Source organism: Mandrillus leucophaeus, unplaced genomic scaffold (genome assembly GCF_000951045.1).
Source record: "Mandrillus leucophaeus isolate KB7577 unplaced genomic scaffold, Mleu.le_1.0 Scaffold14, whole genome shotgun sequence".
NCBI classification, from domain to species: domain Eukaryota; kingdom Metazoa; phylum Chordata; class Mammalia; order Primates; family Cercopithecidae; genus Mandrillus; species Mandrillus leucophaeus.
The window spans coordinates 9,493,653-9,514,466 of NW_012101365.1; the positions used below are offsets into that span (position 1 = coordinate 9,493,653).

Here is a 20,814-nt window from a genome sequence, read left to right on the forward strand (position 1 = left end):
CTTCTAAGTTTTATTTTTTAGTACTGGTAGTTTCAGTAGGGGGTTCCCTCTTCTGGTCTTACTCATTATTTTAATTATTTGTTCTTTTATTTATTCACTCAAAAGCATTCTCTGAGCACACCAGTGCACCAAGCCCTGAGGTTGGCACAGGGATGCTAAGAAGAACAGTCATGTCCATCCAAGAGGTTCTTTATAAAACACAGAAAAAGTGCCCTTGGTCTTATGACCAATATCCAGAGTGAGTAGAGTGGGGACCCAGAGGATAAGATGTGTCAGTGTCAGTCAGGTCCAGGCAGAGAACAGATACACCCTCCAATTAGGTTAACTGGAGGGAAGTTGAATAAAGAGTCAGTGTACAGAACTGTGGGCAGGGTGCTGGAAGCCCAGACAACCAAGAAGTACCTTGGGATACTAACAGCGTTTCCACCCCTGGGCTTGCAAGGGTGAGGGTAGGGAGCAGGCAATCTGAGCCTGGTGGGATGTGTGAAGAGGGCCGCCCAGCAGAAGCTTAGTCAAGGATGTACCCAGAGGGCAGGGGCCCGCAGCTCTGATCCCCACTGGCCAGTCTCCCAGGCACAGAGTAGGTGGAGGGAGGAAGGGAAGAGGTCGGATTGGTCTTAGAGGCAAATGGAAGCAGTGGGTTGATTTCACCCTGGGTAACAGGTGTGAGGAGAGACTTCAGAAGTAAGGTAAACTTTAAGAATAACAACTAATGCTAATTTAGTGCTTTCTCTAAGCCAGGCACCGTTTCAAGAGCCTTATTATAATAACAATTTTAGTTCTCACAGCAACTCTGAAATAGGTGGAATTTTAACCCCATTTTTCAGATGAGAAAGCTGAGGCACAGAAAGGTTAGGTAACTTGCCTAGGATCACACACCTAAGTCAGTGGGGAAGCCAGGATTCAAACTCTGGCAGTCTGGGTTCAGAACACTTTGGGCAGCAACTTGAGAGCTGACAGGGGATTCACCAGGTTCACTTAGGTCTCTGGTTCGCAAGGGGAGGGGCCTGTGAGTAGTTCCTCCCTGCTCACAACTCGAGGAGCTTTTGGCAGGGTAGGAAGGCCTGGGAAGTAAATGGTGTTTGGAGGCACTGTCTTCAAAAACTCCCCAGGTCCATAGGGTAGGCTGGGTGGTCACAGTCACACACCCATCTGTACCATTCCTCGGATTCTTCAAAGGCTTGTAGCGCTCTCTCCTGCTGGGGTCAGCACAGCCCTTCAGTGTGGCCTGGCATCTGTCCTTCCCCTCTGGATGGTTGATGGGAACCTTTACTGTCCCTTCTCTACTTACCCAGTTTTTAGCCCAGGTCTAGTACATGCAGAGAGGCTTCACTTGCCGTCCACCTGAATTGTAACAGTAGCAGCCATCATTTCTCCATAGCTTACTGTAGGCCAGGAAATGTGCTAAGCACCAACTATGTGCCCTCTCATTAAGCCTCACAACACACCTGTGTGGTACATCTTATGATCATTCCCATTTTGCATTTGGGGAAACCAAGGCTAAAAGAGTGTAAGTGACTTGCTGGACACAGAGCTAGTGGAACCAGGAAACAAACTCAGGTCTGAGCTTCTCCCAGCATTCCCACCCGACACCACGCTGGCAGTGCCTTAAGCCCCGGCCCAGATGAGGGCTGGTATTTCTAAATTCTCTGGGGTGTCTGTGGGAATTTGGTCCCCTGCCCTCTTTCTCTGGGTAGCTGGAGAAAAGAACTGGGTGGGGAGGTAATGGGATGTAGAGAGAGTGCCTCAGGAAAATCTCAGACAAGATAGGAAAAGAAATTTAAGCTTTGGGAAAATAACTCTTATGGCTTGACTACAAGAAGGTTTTACACCACAAGGGTACCTCTGTAAAGTTTGCTGCCATTCCGGATTAGCAGACCAATCTATACATTATAGACCTAAGAATCCTAAATTATTTCTATTAATCTTAAACCTACCATGAACCCTCAACCTCTGGGCGTTAGCATACGGAGGGCTCCTCCCTGCCTGGTGGACCCCTGCTCACCCTTCAGATGCCTGTTTAAGCCTCGTCTCCACTGTGATCTGTGATGACCACTACCCTAGAAATGTGTTCCCTCATCATTCAGTCACTCACCGTGTGCTAGATACTGGTCTAATGCCAGGGATTCAGCAGTAGACAAAACAGGGTCCCTCCCCTCATGTAGCTTAAGTTCTTGCAGGGGAGACAGACATTAAACAAGTAAGTAAAATACAATGTTGGAATGAAGCAAAATACAATGTTGGGATGAAGCAGTTAAGGGGGTAAGAAATATTGAGGGAAGTTGTAATTTTAAATCTGATGGCCAGGGAATGCTCAGTAGGAAGGTGATGTTTGCAGAAACACTTGAAGGAGGGGCCGGCAATTAGCATGTGGGCATCAAGGAGGAAGTGTTCCAGACAGGGAACAGCATGGGTAAGGGCCCCGAAGCACACTCAGGAAGCAGCAAGGAGGCCAGGACTATGTGGCTGGAAGGAGAGAAGGAGGATATCAGAGGGGGAGAAGTGGGGCCAGATCTGGGAGGGAGGGCCCCTTGTCAGCCACTGTAAGGACGGTGGCATGTACCCTGAGAGAGGGGAGAAGCCCCTGGAGGGATGAATCATACCCTGTCTTGCTACCTCCTTCCCTTAGCACATCTCAGTTAAAGAACCAACCCCCTGGTTGGAGAGAGACTAGCCTTCCTCTCTCTCATCCATCTCTTTCTGAAACCTGAATAGCAGGGCACAGTGCGATTCATCTCAGTATTCCCTAGGCCAGCAAAGCACTTAATAAATATCTCTGGATCTGAACTTGAATCAAATGGCAGGTAGCAGCTTGCAGAAGCCTGAAAAACCTGGGCACTGAGGTCTCATGAGTTGATATATATGGTGTTGGCTCCCTTGGGCCCTTGGCTACTGCACCAGCAGGCACAGGCAGTGAAATCTTTTAGAACCAAATAATCCCAAGGAACAAGGAAGGGAGGACTGTGGGGAGTCGGGAGGGGGGCTGCTGCTGCCTGATGTCAGGTGTTTTTGCCACTGTAGCTGCTTGCTGGCTCCTCATACTCCCCTGGCTCTGCTCCCTAACCGAGGTGTGGCCTTGTCCTGCGCAGGCATGCCTGTGGTCCTGTCGCAAGAGGTGGAGTCTGTTCTTGTGGGTGCTGCTATTCTGGGTGCCTGTGCCTCGGGGGATTTCGCTTCTGTACAGGTATGTGAAGACCAGGGGGTGGGCTGTGGCTCCTCCCCTGTCTGAGGCCAACCTTCCTCTTGACAGCAGCTCGCATTTTACAAAACACACACAGGATATAATTAAGAAATGATAGGTTCCAGCCAGGGAAAGCACAAACACTTCTAGCCTCAGACATATTTATTGCAGTTTTCATTTGACTTGGCCTCAGTTCGTGTTGGTCGTTCTGTTTTTCAGTTGTTTTTGTTTTTTATTTCTTCTTTAAAATACCTTTTAAATTATTCCTTTTAAATTTCCCCTTGACCACTTTTCTTTGAGCACATGAAACAGGTAAGCCTCAAAACCTCAGTTTTTCGTGTGTATTTCAGATTTTTAAAAGCTTATGGCAATCCCACCATTTTCCAAATACCTTTAAGGCCTCTGTCAACAAGAGATACAAATGACAATGTTAGTATTAAATAAAAAAGGAATTAAAAGGGAAAATAAGGAACAAAGATATAGGAAGAAGGAAACAATTTGGTGGCTGTGATTAAACACATAATTTGGCTCTGAGCTTCCTGGCAGCCAAGACAAAAAAGAACACATGATAAATTGCATAATTCTTATTTTCAAAAAGAGGAAACGTACTAGTTTCTGGTGAGAGGCAGAACTTTCCCTCCTACCAAATTGCGAAAGACTTTGCACACATGGGGCTTTGTGGAGAGGTTCTGAGTGCTGAAATAATACAACAAGATAAAGAACGAATGTGATGTGGAGGCTAGGAGTGTACAGGCTCTGGCATTAGACCACCTGGGCTCAAATCCTGGCTTGACTACCTGCCAGCTCTTGTGGCCTAAACACTCTTCTCTGTACCTCCACTTCTTTATCTGTAATAGTAATTAACAGTACATCGTGAGTTCTTTCTGTGTATCAAGCATGCTCATTTAGTCCCTGCAACAACTCTATTATCACCATTTTATGGTTGAGGAACCTGAGGCATAAAGACGTTAAATAACTTAGCCTAAATGAAACGGCTGGTAAATGCCAGAATCAAGAAGTCTAGCTCCCACTTCTCAACTGAACGTTCAAGAGATATTTGTTCAGCTAAGCAGCAGAGTGTCCAAATGACTTGCTCATGGTCTCAACAGCCAGGTAGCTAGTAGCTCCGTAATTAGAGTTTCATTTATTGTGAACCTCTTAATGTGCCAGACACTGTGCTAGGTGCTTTTTGTATAATCTTCCTAATACCTATAACAATGCTTCATGAACCACAGAGATTGGGCAATAGAGATCCAGAAAGCTTACAAAACTTAAGGGTACACTGTTAGGGACAGACAGATTTAAAACTGTGATGTTGTTTGTACTGCATTTTGGAAAATGTGGTACACTACACACTATCCAAGCCTCTGAAACTAATGACTGTGAAATCTCCCTCACAAGGAATTAAATCCACTCATGAATTCTTGTGGGTTCTCAGTGAATCTTTAAACAAAGATGGTATAGTTTAATTCTTGACTTTTTCTGGATAGTCTCGTCCTGTCTCAAAAATAGCACATGGAGATATTTGTTGTCGAAATATCAGTAAATGGTCAATTATTATTTTAGTGTATCAGTGTAGGAGATGTTCTCACAATTAGGTATCTTGCCCTTCCTGTGACAAACTATAAAAGTTAAAATGGGAGGGATACTTACTAAGGTTCTGCAGAGGTTACCCTGTGTTGTGAACTGAGTATTTGTATTCCTGCAAAATCTGCCCTGACCCTCAATGTGATGGTATATGGAGGTGGGTCTTTGGGAGATAATTAGGGTTAGAGGAAATCATGAAGGCAGGAGCCTAGTCTCATGGGTTATGAAGGTCTGATGGGCCCTTATACAAAGACACCAGAGAGCTTCCTTATTCTCTCTGCCATGTGAAGACACAGCAAGAAGTCCATTTCTACAAGCCAGAAGAGGGCTCACACTAGACCCTGACCTTGCTGGCACCCTGATCTCAGACTTTGAGCCTCCAGAACTGTGAGAACACAGATTTCTGTTGTTTAAGTACCCAGTCTATGGCATTTCGTTATAGTAGCCTGAGATAAGACACCTCATTTAATCTTGACAGTCATCCTGCTTGCAGGATGCATGCTTTTATCCTTCCGTGATAGGAAACCAAGTTTCAGAGATGTTTGAAGTAATTTGTCCAAGGCTACACAGAAAGGGTAGAAGCAGAATTGAAATGAAGGTCTCTCTGGGTCTATATCTTATCCTGATTGTCATTCTTTTTCTAATGTGTTCGATTGTTTTTTCTTTAAAAATATTTTCTGACTTCTTAAGTGTTCAGTGGTGTATTTTCTGAAAAGAAATGCCATAGATCACAAATCAGGAGATAGTCTGTAGCTCAAACAGGGAATAGCATGTCAAGATGAGGCTGCTATACCAGGTGCTTCATACCATGACTTATGGCTTCATTAATATCTTATTCAAAACTGGGATCTCCAGCTCTAAAGGAATTCCATTTACATCTTCCCCTAACTGGAAGCTGAGCTTAACTCCACACTGACATCTTGGCTACATGAGATTTGCTGTTAGTCTTCTGGAACAGAATCTAAGATATGGTAGATCAGATTTGGAACTGATGACTTGAGTAGCAGCTGCAAGGCTCACAGCGTTGTAAAGACAAGCTCATGTCTCCTATTCAACCCAAGGATGAGTGTGCCTGTCCTGATCGTTTTCAGGAGACACAATCTAGTAAAGGGAGCCCCCAGCTGAGAGAGGCCTGAGGTTTTATCTGTCGTCACTTACCTGACAGAATCCCCATAGTCTGGAGTTCTGTGCTTGCTTTACTATCCTCAGACAATGTCATTTGTTCTCTCTGGGTACTTGTTTTATTTGTCTGTTTTATGTATTTTTTTTTTTAATGTTTAAATAAGAATTGCCACCCATATGGGACTATTGAGATAAAGAGCCTTTGAAGGTTCCAGTGACCTCTCAGGTGTAATCAATGTCATTAGAATGATAAAATGTTTGGAACTGCTTTGAAAATGAAAATGTATGTAGACTTAGCATCATTTGCTCCACTCCAAAGAAGAGGGGCTGACCTTTGTGCCTCAGGTCTGGGGACCAGCTCCAGATTCTGGCAAGGTCAGGCAAAACTGAATTGCTTTCTTTCTGTGATTCATATTTTCAACCTGAACTTCAACACAGTCTTTTCTTTGAACTTCAGAGACCCTGGCTTGGTTTGCAGGGTGCCTGCCTTTCCTTTCTTCAGAAAGTTGAGCAATTCCTGCCAGCACCTCAACTATTCCAGCAAGTCAGATGTTTTGTCTTCTCATGGACCACACATCTGGTGGTTAGATGGAGGATTTCACTTCTTATCTAGATAGGCAAATTTTGGTAGACTCAGCCAGAGTCACCTCCTTCAGATGCTGGGAAGGCTGGGGAGAATCCAGAGGACCCAGACAATAGAGGTAGGGAAAAGTTTTATATGCTTGAGGAGACAAGGTTTCCGAATTTCATAGGCCCCTGAATGGATGATTTTCAGACAGGGGTGGAGTCCTATACCTTTTTTGGGTGATATCAATGGATCCACAGCTGTAGATTTTGCTTGTAGCTATTGTAGACTCTATGTATGTCAATTCTGGGAGAATTTTATCAGGGAAAGGGAGACTGGATGGAATTTTCTGGTGAGGCCTTAATGAAAGATTGGCCAACAACAAGATCTATTGATATTGCAAATTTTGAAACATGATGACAATTCCTAGCTTCCTTGTTCTGTTCTTTTATCCATTCAGATTCTCCTTCTCTTAGTTTGTCTCTGTCTCTCTTCCCCTGTCCTTTCCTGCTTTCTCTCCCTTTAGACATCTAAAGTCTTCTTACTATTTCTTTGTCAAATTCGGATCTCACAAAGGAGACTGATACACCCATTCGTTCATTCTAAAGAACACAATGACTAATGCTATCTTAAAGAGCTGTCCCTCTTTAGAAAGGGTGTTTTCCTTTTAGTAGTTTTCAAAACTGTGTCTTTACTGAAGAGTACAATCTCCTTGAGGACAAATATTCTCGAAGGCAAATCATGATCACCTTTATATCTGCAGTGTAATGAATAATATGGAATCAAGCCACAGATATGCTGCTCTTACGGTAAAAGTTTAGCTACTGAATAGGTGGGAGGGGACACAAAGAAGGCAGTCCACTTCCCCTCCCTTTACCCTTAGGAATGTGGAATCCCTGTAGTCTTGACCTCTGTGACCTTTCTACTTGATCCCTCCCCCATCATCAGTAGAGTACAAAATGATCCTCTATAATTCTGAATATCTTGGAAAACAAATAATTATAATTAGAAGCTGAGAGTGTTCCATAACACTTCTCTAGGCTCCCAGGTCCTGGAAAATCAACAAACTGGAAAAAAACTAAGTTTATGAAATATCACTATGCTTACACTTTCTAAACACAGACAGTTAAAAGATTCTAAGAAATACAAGGACAAATAAATAAAACAAGAAGCAGTTTCAAGTCATTGTGAGAGAAAACCCAATCAAATGGCAAAGAGACAGCAACATGAAATGACCCTCCACTTTCTGTTTCCTTTAGGCCCCCTGCAGATGTCATTAACTTTCTGTAATTTCTTATCTTCAGGGGCAGTTTTTATTCAAGTCTTTTTATACAAAACAAGCTTTAATTCCAGCAGTGCTATTTGTCTTGAACCACTACCCCTCACCCTTGAAAAGAAGGAGTGGAGGAAGCATCTGAAGCAAAAATCAGTAAAAGGAGACAGTGACAAGAGATCAAAATGCATTCAGCAGTCAGTTTAAGGGGAGTACCAGTGTAAAGAAAATAAGCCCTTGGAATCAGCCAATTAATTACAGACCTTCCTTCCTCCCACTGTGTGAGCGTTGCCACCCCTGTAAATCACTGACTCCATGTACTCCCACCATCAACTTTCCCTGTCACGTTCCAGACAGACTCCTGTGTCTTCAAGACCAATACATATAAGTGGCCAGTTGAGAGCTGTGATTACTCACCCTTTCTGTAATGTGTGCCCACAAGATAAACCATCCATGCCGACCGCAGTGGTCGGTCTACCCTTGAGGTCAGTCCTTGCAAACATCCTCATTGCTCAGCTGAAACCTCTCCTTCTGTTCTTTTTCATGAAATTCACTTCATTTAGAGCCAGTTATACTTATCACCTGTTCTGCATTTCAGAGCCTATGATTTTTGTGTATAGCATGTCTCCCATTCTGTTTTATTTTGTAAGAGTCAACTTTCTGTGATTTTTTTTTTTTTTTAGCTCTATTTGGCTTTCTGTCACCATAAATACCAGTTTTGCTATTTGCAAAATAAAGCTGATTATCATTATCTTAGTTTCCAGAGGTTAGGAAAAACTGAAATACTTAGATGTTCAGAAGTATGAAACCATCCCATTTCTTAGTGCATTCAATTTAATTTACTTGCACTTTTTTTTCTTTTTCTGGAATACTAACATTTCATGTTCATTGGGGACAAAAGAAAATGTAATTAAGATGAAAGAAAATATGAAAACATTTATCTTGTTATCCTAAAATAATCTATTTTAAATTATTTAGTTATTAACTATTTAATATTATGGTTTCTGTTCTCTTAGTCTTTTTGTACATATTTTTAAATCATTTTATAGTTTTAAATTACAAAACATATTATACAATGCATAAAGTTTTATCTTTATAGACCTTTTTCCTATACTCAAAAATATGTAGTAACCTTCTTTATTTATCATTTTTGTAGGCTGCATAATTTTCTACCTGATAGAATATATTATAGCTTATTTCACCAGTCCTCCAGACTTGAATATTTAGGTTTTCTCCATTGTTTTTAAAGAATGCTGCAACTGACATCTCTGTAACTAAATGTTTGCACACATCCTAAATTATCTCTGTAAAATAAAATTAGAGGCATATAATTGTTCCAGCAAAAAGTGTGCCCAACATTTAGGGTTCTGATACATAGTAATAATTTATACTCCCATCAGTAGGGTCTGAAAACTCAGGGTTTACATTTCTTGTATATAAGGAATCTCTTGCCATGGATTTTAGTTCCATTTTAGTTCTGTTTAGCTTTCATCTCCAAGCCTCTTATAATCCTACTTATTTCACATATGGTCCTGATATTATCAGCTTTTTTTTTTTGTTTTTTTTAGTAGCCTTTTGCCCTTTGCTGCTTAAGCATGTGTTTCTGGATGAGATTCTGATTCCTAATTAAATAGATTCAGATTACTGATTGAATTTTCTGAGTATCCTGTCCCATATGTCAATGTCCCTCAGAAAGTCAACAGAAAACTTTGGAAGGGCATAATAATTAATCATTGAAAGAAGAATTCAATTAAGAATATGAAGTTGGACCTAACATTCTTTACCCTTATTGCCACACCTGGTTAACAATACATTATTTTTTTTAAGAGTTTTCTCGACCCCTCCAGGGAAGAAAAAAAAAAAAACAGAATAAAACAAAAATAGATCAAGTTCTGATTAATTATAAAACCTCTGGTTCCAATCCAGTTTGCAGAATGATACCATGGATATAAAGGTCAAAACATTAGCTGAAAATTATAATTTTTTAATGAAATTATTTCAATATAAGATACATATCATTTGACTCTCCTGCTCCTTACAGAGCGATCCAAAAACAGGACCTGTTACTTTCCATCTATTGTCATTCATAGAGTCCTTGAAGCAACCCAGTGGTTGGTAGCAGCGACCTTTGTGCAGATGAGGACTCTGAAGCACAGAAATGTAGTATAACTTGTTTAATACAAAGCCCATGCTCTTTGTGTTCCATCAGACCATATCCTATAAATACATACACATTGCTAGGGAAGTACACGATGGCAACTCAGACACCTCTCACAAGGTGGTATGGTTTATAAAAAATAGCATTACACATTTGTCATCATTTCTTGGTTGAGTGTCCCACACAGAAATAAAAATAAGCAGGGTGCCCTCTTTGGTATGGAAATATTCTAATTCATTTCCCCAGAGAATGACCATACTCACTGGTATTATTTTGCTCTACTTATTTGCTTTTAATCATAATATATGCCTGTTTACTTTTTATAGACATAAAAAGGTAGATTTAAAAGGTACCTATGTTCTTTAGGTAGATATAAAAAGCACTTTAATTAAGAACATGAATTAAAAGATACTTCAATAATGAAGTACAATAGATTAAGGAGTACTTTAATAGACTAAAAGAACTTGAATTAAAAGATACTTAAATGCTGTTGTTATTAACACAAAGATTTAGGCTAACAAAACGTATTTTCCCAAATATCTCTCTCACCTCCCCCCTACAATTTTTATTCAGGAATGTAAGAATTGGGCTTTTATAAAAGCAACCAATGGCTAAACATCTACTAAGTTCTTAGAAACTTTGAAGGATTACAGAACTCTCTTTCTATAATAAGATTTACCTGTTTGACTTGATTTTGTGAAATAGGGCACTTCATACTGGTGTAAACCTAAACAAAAATGTTTAAGATTTATCTCATAGAAAGAAGTGCCTGTCAGTAATTAATTCCTCACTCTAATTACTGTTTATGCCTTTACTTTTTATTATAAACGTTCCTTTTGGAATAAACTAGAAATGGGTTTTTTTTTTCTTTACACTAAAATAACTGGTGAATAGCAATGAAATCCGTGCTATATAGTATTCAACACAGTAAATTAAGCTATGGATTCAAATGAGAGATCAGAAAAGACAAGGCTTTTAGTTAAATCAGTAATGTTCTGTGATTGAGAAAATTGCCTTGAAAAATACACACACACACACACACACACATATACACATACATACTACTAGAAAAAGTTTGAGGTTCGATTCAGAGTGTGGAAGGTACAGTGTCTTAAAAGAGTTTCAGTAGCAGCATTTAGGCAAATGATCAAGAATATGCAGAAGAAAACAAAAGAAATCATAATTATAGTTTCCTAACAGAGGTATTTGATCCTCTGCAGTGAATAATAAAAAACTAGCATGCGCTAGGATCAGAATCTTGAGTAGCATGTATTTAATTGTATGCATTTCAAAGAAATTTAAACATTTAAAAAAGTTATACCATATTAAAAGTTGTATAGATCACGCCTGTAATCCCAGCACTTTGGGAGGTCGAGGGGGCAGATCACGAGGTCAGGAGATCAAGAACATCCTGGCTAACATGGTGAAACCCCATCTCTACTAAAAATACAAAAAAAAAAAAAAAAATCTAGCCGGGCGTGGTGGCAGGCACCTGTAGTCCCAGCTACTCAGGAGGCTGAGGCAGGAGAATGACCTGAACCCAGGAGGCAGAGCTTGCAGTGAGCAGAGATCGCGCCACTGCACTCCACCCTGAGCGACAGAGCGAGACTCCATCTCAAAAAAAAAAAAAAAGAAAAAGAAGTTGTATATATAGACATTTTCTATAATATTATAATAATTTTACAAATGAGGAAACAGGGTTAGAGACAGTAAGTGAGTTACCAAAGCCAATGGCTAGAAAGTGATAGAGCCAGAATCCAAGTACTAACCTGAGATTCCCAAACCAAGGACTGTTCAGCTCAGCCACAACTGGAAATGGACTCTTACGGAGGTAAGTGATTACCATTATTTTAAAAACTAGTATCAGAAATAGATGACAAGAATTTAAATGTATATCAAAATATCCCTTTGGTAAATGTTGGTGTCCTCACAGGTAAACAGAAGGCACCCTCAAATTAGAGTAATTTGAGAGTGTTTAAAAGAGGGACTGTTTACAAAATTGCAGTCATAGAGACAGAGAAATCACTGGGAGAATGTGACCCTGGGGTTTGTAACAGCTGGACGTGTAGAGGCGAGCGAACAGTGCAGTTACTGGAAGCCCAGAAAAGAGGGCTGTGTGGAGACTGCACAGTGACCCTGGAAGAAAAGGGCTGCACTGTTAACCCTATTCTCCCTCTATTCTTCCTCTCTCTAATCTCCTGCCAGCCTCACCATTGGCTGGAATCAGTCAGAGAGCAAGGGAACCTGTTGATGTATTCTGTATAAGGCCACATCTCTAAGCTCAGAGGAGGGTGGGAAAAGATCTTCAGAAGCCCTGGGAGATATTCAACTGAGTCACCCAGCCTGGACTATTCAGAGTGGTCTGCAGGCTAGAGGACAGTCTCTAAATGGTTAGTTCAGGTTTGCTGTGAAACAAGGAACTTGCATCAGAACGTAAATCAATTATGTCACCAAGTGTACTGTTTAGTTCAGCTGTCATTTTATCCATAGCAGGATGTTCTCAATTAAGGAATCGGTGTGCTGGCTTACATCCTGGGGCAAACTCCTTTCACCATTACAGACGGGCCCTTTGAATAGCACTGAACTAGAATCCTTGCTCTGTAGGTAATGATAAAAACACTGGAATCCCTTTCTTTGCTTTGATTTTCCTACTTTACCTTCTGCTAAAGAGAAGAAAACAAGTATTTGTCTGTACCTATCCTGAGCCTGGCACTGTGCTAAGGTACTTTAGATGACATTTAATTCTTGCAAGTTAGATAATTCACTTCATCTTTACAGACAAGAAACAGGCCCAGAAAGTTTAAGTCATGTGCCTATGGTCTAACAGCTAGCAAGTGACAGAGCCAGCACTCAAGTCCAGATCTGACTCCAAAGTCCATGCCCCTCACTGTTTGTAGGCTATCCCAGGACTGTGCTTAAACTTACCTGACATTAACACCAAGAAATAAAGCAGCGTTGTTGGAGGATTGCCTTATATGGAGTGACCTATGACTATGTTCTGTATACATATGCTATTCATGATTCTGGGGAATAGATACAACCCAGATCCCCCCAAATCAGATAGCACTGTTTGTGAATATGATGTTACTCCATGTTATAAGGCCTTGCCCAGCCCAGCCAGCCAGGTCAGAGATGAATTCAGTTTGTTTCTAAGTGGCTGTTGTCTGTTGCCATCTCTTTTTAAACCTGGGAGGTCGAGAAGAAGATAGGGAGAAAGAATTCATGAGAGGGATGCATTTCCTTAGAAATGTTATTAATTGGCTGGGCAAAACAAAAGAAGGAAATAACATAGCTGCTCCTTACTAAGTAAAGGCATCTTCTTCCCTTATCTCATTAAAAATTAAAAGCACTCTTGGTTTAAGTAGGGCAAATTAGTAATTAAGTGCTATATAATGAACTTGTATAAACAGAATATTGAAGGGGAAGCCAAATTAATCACTCTGCTGGCTTGTTTTTGCCCCCATTAATGCACCTTTTACTCAGGTCCTTCCTGTGGATACCAGGATGCATTTTCTGCTCTCCTCCGCTGCTGGAGATTGGGTGGGCTGTGATAGCCTGGCTGACAGATGACAGTGGACTAGATCTGGAAAAGTCGTGTGTGGGGGCCTCAATTCAAAGTAGGTGATGAGGATGGCTGTTTCATTTTTTAAGCCAAAGCTCATCAGTACAATCCTACATGTGACAGGAGCACCCTTAGACAGTAGCAGGACAAGGAAGAATTAGACACAATGTCAGTACCCAAGGAATTCCCAGTCTACTGGTGGGGGGAGGTTGGACACAGATGAATACAATTGTGAAAAAGTCTAAGGTAATGGCAAAGACTATTTGCTTGGGCTCAAATCTTGGCTCTGCCACTTACCTTGGGTGAGTTACTTAGTTTCTCTGTGTCTCAGAGGCCTCACCTGTAAAAGATAACAGTAGAGATCTATTATCTTGTAACTCATGTTGTAAGGAGTAAACATGTTACTGCATATAAAGCAAAATAGTCTTATTAATGTTGGCTATTCTTTAAGTTGCAATTACTCTGCAATGGAATGGTGGAGCATTTGAGGAGTGACTTCCACTGTCTTAAGAGGGCTGGGAAAGTCTTCAAGAGGAGGCAGCCTTTGGCTGGTGATGGAGCTAGGACTTAGGGCACCGTGGGAGCCCCCAGGCCTATGCTTTTCATCTTTGCAGCAAAGTGCCTCCTCTGAAAGCAGAAGAAAGAGCTTGGGCCTCAACCCGGGACAAATACCTCTCCATTTCAGCTCAACATAGTAAATACTAGTAATGACGACTGGTTCCTCAGTCTTGTGATATTTTAGCAACTACCTGCCAAGTATGTGGGGTAAGGAGTAGAAAGAGTAAGTGAGCTGAGTCCATCACAGGCAGGGTAAGAGGAAATCAAATGGAGCAGCAGAAAGTAGCCCTCTAAGTCACCTTGCTGAACCTCACGGTGGTGGTATCTCCTGGGCTTGCTAGCCGTGTGAACACACCTGGCTGGGCAAGCGACTTAATTTCTCTGAGCTCAGTTCCATATTAACTTACCCCATTGAGTTTCTGCAAAGATTCTGTGAATGAAAGCACATTTAACACAATGCCTGTTCAGCAGAAAAGTACTATTATCATTCCCTGTGTTCATTGGATCTTCACCACAACCCTATGAGGTAGGTGGTATCATTGTGCCACTCTATTAAGCAAGAAATTGAGGCACCAAGTTATTGAAAAGCTCACCTAAGATCACCTAGACAGTTAGTGGCTGAATGATGGTTTAAACTCAAGTGGGCTGGCTCCAGCCCTGCCCTCTGCATATTCCCCACAGCCCTGTGCTTTGGAGGGCACCTATAGCTACATTTGCATGTCACATGCTAGAAATAGGGTAGATGCTTCTCAAGTATGTCCAGACCTCTCACTCACTATTGAGGAAGAAGTTCTTTCCTTCTGTTTGAGGGAATGGTGGGGCAGAGCCTACAGCTATGGTGACCCTTTGACAGGTGGGGCAGGTAGAGCAGGCGCAAGTGACTCACCAGAGAGCATTAGCCCTAGAATGCAGTAGGAATGCAGCTGTTGCACTGATCTTGGCAGTTTTGCTTAGCGAACAGAACAATTAATTTGTCATTCATACTCTGCTTCCATAAACGATTTAAGAAAGCATACAATAAGTGACTAAATAGGTTACTGGAATAAAACTCACAAGTTAGAAACAATGTAAAAAGAGGAAAATACACACACACACACACACACACACACATAAAAACATGGGACGATACCAGCAAAGGACAAGGTGATTTGATTCTGTATCAGGTAGGAGAAAAGTACTAGAAAAGTATGAATACTAATATTTGTACTCAAAGTACTGCCAAAGGATGTTGAAAATCAGATTGTTTAACTCTAGATTGGTGAGTGCCACACCAAATATCTATGGGACAGATCTGGCTGATCTATGGTCTCTGACCTGGACTAGGCAGTTATTATTATATTTTTAATGAGGTCTCACTCTGTTGCCCAGGCTGGAGTACAGTGACATAATCATGGCTCACAGCAGCCTCAAACACCTGTTCAAGCAATCCCCTAGGGGGTTATTTTGACTGAACTCCATGCAAGCAAGGCAAAACCGGGAAACATGTGAAGTCATGTGGAGTCAAAGAAGTATACCAATTCTTTAAAAGAGAGCACGTTTTTCCTTATACCAAATTCTAAAATACTTATTTCTTTAAAAAGGAACTTAGAAATCATTCCATGGAACTCTTATAGAAGAAGGCAGAATTCATTATATACCACCTTGCTGAGAGCCTAGATCATGACATTGAAACCTGACTTTGGGTCTAGGATAGGCTGGGTTTATAGCTTTTTGGAGATGTCACTTGATAACTCAGGGATACCAAGAATACCCAGTTTGGTAGATAGATAGCATGTCCCTTCACCTTTTCCCATGAATATTCTTTCCCTTGGCCAGCTTTGCAAACAAAGTTGTGTTACTGACCTAGGAGTGTCTCATAGGACCTCAGTACTAAAGCTTTGTAGCAGCCTGGCATCAGAGAAGTGCTAAAATGAAGCACCCATCAATCGAGAAGGGCAACAGATGTTGAAGCATATCAAATGTCAGTAAACAGCAAGCCCACAGAGACTGCTGAACTTGGCATCCTCATAGCAAAAATACCCTGGTGCCTTTAAGAGAGAACGCCGTGGACTTTTATAAACCACATTAAGTGATGTATTTTTTTCTCCATTTGGACAATTGCTACCCTATGAAATATTTTCCCTGAAAGATGGTCTGCTCTCCTCTATTTTTTTTTTAATCTCTACTTTTTTAAGGGCAACCTTAATGCTCACAGAGTGTTCTAGGCTCTCAGCCCTGGATATAGGTCTCCAGTAATTGAGAGGAGTTTCATGTTCAGCTTATCTAGTACCCTCTCTTTTACTATTAGCAGTATGATTCATATTATAAGTAATAAATCGGGCCATATTTCAATCCTGTAGCTGTGCACTAAATTAGACCCTTTACCTGTCTAAGCCTGCTTACTTATTTGTATAAAAATAAGACTATTAAGAGCACATACCTCATGCAATTGTTGTGAAAATTAAATGAGATGATATATAGAAAGTATTTGGCACAGTTACTGGTATGAATAAACTCTCAATGAGAGGTATACAAAATTATAGTAATATTTATGATGATAACTATCATTACTATTAGCTGACTATAAATCACATGCTGTATTAATGCTTTACGTACATTACCAAAAGATAGCTGGGCTGGTCCTTTGCCTGCTTGCTCTCAGAGAGTGCTCTTTCCCCTGCTCTGCTGTGTATTACACTTCCTAGGCTCCCTTGCACCTGTCTTCTGGGCAGGCTTGGTCAATGGGAGATACCAGTGGGAGAATGACTGATGTACAGGCAGTAGTCAGGTCTTTTCTCCTATTCACTACAGCAGCAGCTGCATCTTCTATCTGCTTCCAGCTCCCAGCCTTTCTCAGGTCCCTGTTCTGGCCACTCAGCTTTTCTTTGGTTTCCGTTCTAGACTGACATTCCCTGCTCCTGGCTCTGGTCACACCACTGCCTCCTGTCATCCCTTGATTCCTAAGAGGGGTAGCATCTGTCTGCTGTTGGTAACTGCTGTGTGGCTTCAACAACCTGTTTGGCTTCTAGTTGTCTTCTGTCACCAATGAAACTAATTTCCTTTTTATTATTATTATTTTATTTTTTGAGACACAGTCTCACTCTGTCGCCCAGGCTGGAGTGCAGTGGCGCGATCTCGGCTCACTGCAAGCTCTGCCTGCCGGGTTCACGCCATTCTCCTGCCTCAGCCTCCTGAGTAGCTGGGACTACAGGCACCCACCACCATGCCTAGCTAATTTTTTGTATTTTTTTTTTTTAATAGAGACGGGGTTTCACTGTGTTAGCCAGGATTGTCTCGATCTCCTGACCTCGTGATCCGCCCATCTTGGCCTCCCAAAGTGCTGGGATTACAGGCGTGCGCCACTGCGTCCAGCTGAAACTAATTTCTTATATTTAATTCCTCCTGTTCAAAGACCTAGAGTAGTTTCAGCTACCCTGACTGGACTCTGACTGATATCGTTGTTTTTAAATACTAAAAGAAAAGGTAGTCCTTATAGAGAATTCACTTCTCCTCCTCTCCATGTTGGAATAAGCCAAGCCAACTGGAGAAGGGATGGCCAGTTATCATGGAGAGAAATTCACTTTGACTAAAGCCCAAAAGACAATAAATTGACCTAAGCATCTTTGATGAATACTGCCTATACACCCAACTGAGTTTGGCATTGAGGCCAGAGCCTCAGGTAGCTTATCCCCTCTCTGAGGAGACAAAACTAGAGTCCAAGTCATAGCCAAGCACAGTACAAGATAGTGTCTAGTCAGAAGGAATAGGAACACCTCTTTCTTGAGCCACATCCCTGGACCATTCACTATTCTAGGTAAGTCACTATAATAGGTATGTGATTATTCTCATATGCCAAATGAGGAAATGGAGGCTCAGAGAGGGCAAGAGATTTGCCCAAAGTCACACTGCTATTAAGTAGTGGTCTTAGCAACTTAAGTCTGTATGTCCTAGAACCTATGTTTATTGGACTCACATCTGTTCAGGGTTTTCTAAGCTTTTTGTCAGTTTCAAAGCAGATAGTAAGAAAACTGCATACATAATTCATATTGCCCTGGTCTTGTAGAAATGACCTTACAGAAACAATATTCAGCCTTATTCACCTAATTCTCAGAACAGGTTTAGGTGGAAAGTTTATTGTGTTCATTTTTTACAGATGAGAAAGCAGAATCAAAAAAGTAAAGGAACTTACCCAAGGTCACACCAAACGTTCATATTCAACCTGGAATTTGAATGCAGGTTTTTCTGTCCCCAAGCACATGCTCTTTCCACTTGGGGACATCTAAGAACTGGACCATATGTAGTATAGGACCAAGTGTTTTTTAGAATTTCTTTTTTTTTTTTTTTTTTTTTTTTTTTTGAGACGGAGTCTCACTCTGTCACCTAGGCTGGAATGCAGTGGCATGATCTTGGCTCACTGCAACCTCCACCTCCCTGGTTCAAGTGATTCTCCTACCTCAGCCTCCCAAGTAGCTGGGATTACAGGCGCCTGCCACCACACCTGGCTAATTTTTGTATTTTTAGTAGAGACAGGATTTCACCATATTGGCCAGGCTGGTCTCAAACTCCTGACCTCAGGTGATCTGCCTGTCTTGACCTCCCAAAATGCTGGGATTATAGGCGTGAGCCACCTCATCCGGCCTAGACATTTTTTTAAAAGGTTGGGGAGCAAGGCCAGGTTCCCCATCTTCCAGGAACAGACAGTTGGGTTAGAGAAGTATATATAAAGTGACCTGAAACCAGAGAGCGCCGTTGCATAATCTACTCTCTGGTAGTGACTACCAGCAGGAAAGAGAAGCCTGGCTTTGTGTAAGAAATGGGGCTTGAAATGGGCTGGAGTAGAAACATTAACTTAGGACAGGAGGAGAAGCAGCAGGAAAAGGATTTTTTAGATAGAGGTGCTGGTGAGAGCAAAGGAACAGATGCAGACAGAACGGAGATCAATGGTAACTCCTGGGAAGGGTCCCAGTTCAGGAGTGGTGAAAGAGAAAGTTGGAGAGATAGGACCACAGTTGTTTACAGGTGGGGTTTTTAACCACAAACAGATTAGTTAGGAATTTGATCAGCAGTCTTGGTAGTACTTTTTGCTCAGTATTCCCTTATCCTTTAACTGTCTTTTTAAAAAACGTTGCAACCTGATAGTCTCACTTACAAAAAAAAAAAATAATAAGTGCTTCTTAGATAATACTGCTTTCTGCTTAAGAAAAATAGCTTGTACATTAGTTCAGCCTGTGAGTAATAATAAAAGTTTATTACTCATCTCTCACAGTTTTGAAGAGTCTCTAAAATAGAAGGGAATACTCTTTAAATGCCCCTAAAATGCTATCTTCTTTCACTACAGTTCATTTGTGTATAGGGTGTTATAAAATAACACATTTGAGAATTTCAGGATGGAGAAAGCACCTTCTGAAGCAATGTCATTGAGAGATGGGGAGCAAGCCGCTTTCTACCAGCTCAAAATCTACTCCCTCCTCCCTCCCCAGCCCCCTCCCTGACATCTTGGCCTAGAGAGGAGCCTGTGTATTGGATAGAATTGATGGCAGTGAAATTCCTACCAAGCTGGCCCTTTCAGTTTCACCTGTCAGCGTCTCTGATGAAGAGGGATCTTGACAAACCAGACTGGTTTGGATAATTGAACTACAGCAGTTGTCTTCATCTCAGTAAACTGACTAACCACTGCAGAGGCTGAAGGAGAAATTTATAGAAAATCCTAAAATGGAAATTGAAGCAAGCGTTTCAATGACTAGGAAACAACAGGCTTTAGTGAGTTTCCAGCATATTATAGTATGGTGGGGCGCTGGGACTCCTGTCTTCAAGGGGACCCTAAAAGTGATAGAGAGGATTCATTTAGTATGTGCCAGCTGCCATTTAGGCACTTTTTGGTTATTAGCTCACTTAGTCCTCACAACGGTCCAGTAAGATCCTGATATCAGTTGTACTTTGCACACAAGGAACCTGAATCGCCAAGAGGCCACACGCTTTCCCAAGGTTACATAGCTGGTAAGAGGTGAAGCTCAGATACAAACCCAGATTCTGACTCTGGTCTGTTCACTCTAAATACTGAAACCCATCTCTATAAAGCTCCTTTGGGAAACTCATCTTGGTCAGGCCCACCTCTACACGGCCCTACCCCCATGTGCCCATCTCTTGCACTGCCCTTAGATGTTGCCATATTTGCTGATCTCACTCAAATGTGAGCTTCCATATAAGGGTCCAAGTCTTACTCGTCCTTAGCCAGTAGTTGGTGCTGGATACATGTGTGTTGTACCAGACTGGAGGTGAAGTTTTACAGAGAATTTGTAATCTCCCTGAAGCTGGCTAGGAAGGCAGCCACCTGTGACTAGTTACACAGAAACCCAGGCACTTAAAGTAGTGGCACTGCTGGGGGTGGACTTAGATTTAATGTCGCTAGCAGGTGAAATCTGACCTGTGTCTCCAGAAACAACTTTACTTGTGCACATTAGCTCTGACTCTAAACTGCTCCTTAACGGTTCTCACTTGCTCTCATTTTTCAAAGACTGACTCCCCAGTCATTAGAGTCTGTTCTATTACTAATAACTCAGTGTATGATCTGGAACAAGAGATCTACCTCTTTGGGCCACAGTTTCCTCATCTTTAAACTGAAAGAATCAGATTCTGGTTTTCAAAAATGTAAAGCAGTGGAAACTTTGGGAGGCCAATATATAAAACAGAAGGTGAACTGTGTCTCTGGCTTATCCATCACACCCTCTTTCCCCACTGCCTGGCAGCCTTGGAGGGTCTTTGCTGAACATAAGCACTGGACTAGATCTTTCCAAAGGAAATAACCCAAAATATTTAAAATGTTTAATAA

General features: G+C 41.5%; 1 protein-coding gene across 4 annotated transcripts in view; it reads left to right on the forward strand.

The window, feature by feature from the left end:
• FGGY (FGGY carbohydrate kinase domain containing) overlaps positions 1-20,814 on the forward strand; it is a 469,171-nt gene that overhangs the window by 378,010 nt on the left and 70,347 nt on the right. For all 4 annotated transcript variants that reach the window (XM_011973864.1, XM_011973863.1, XM_011973865.1 and 1 more), the window contains one exon: positions 3,090-3,184. In XM_011973864.1, the coding sequence (XP_011829254.1) occupies positions 3,090-3,184 (95 nt within the window). The remainder of the gene's footprint in view (positions 1-3,089; positions 3,185-20,814) is intronic.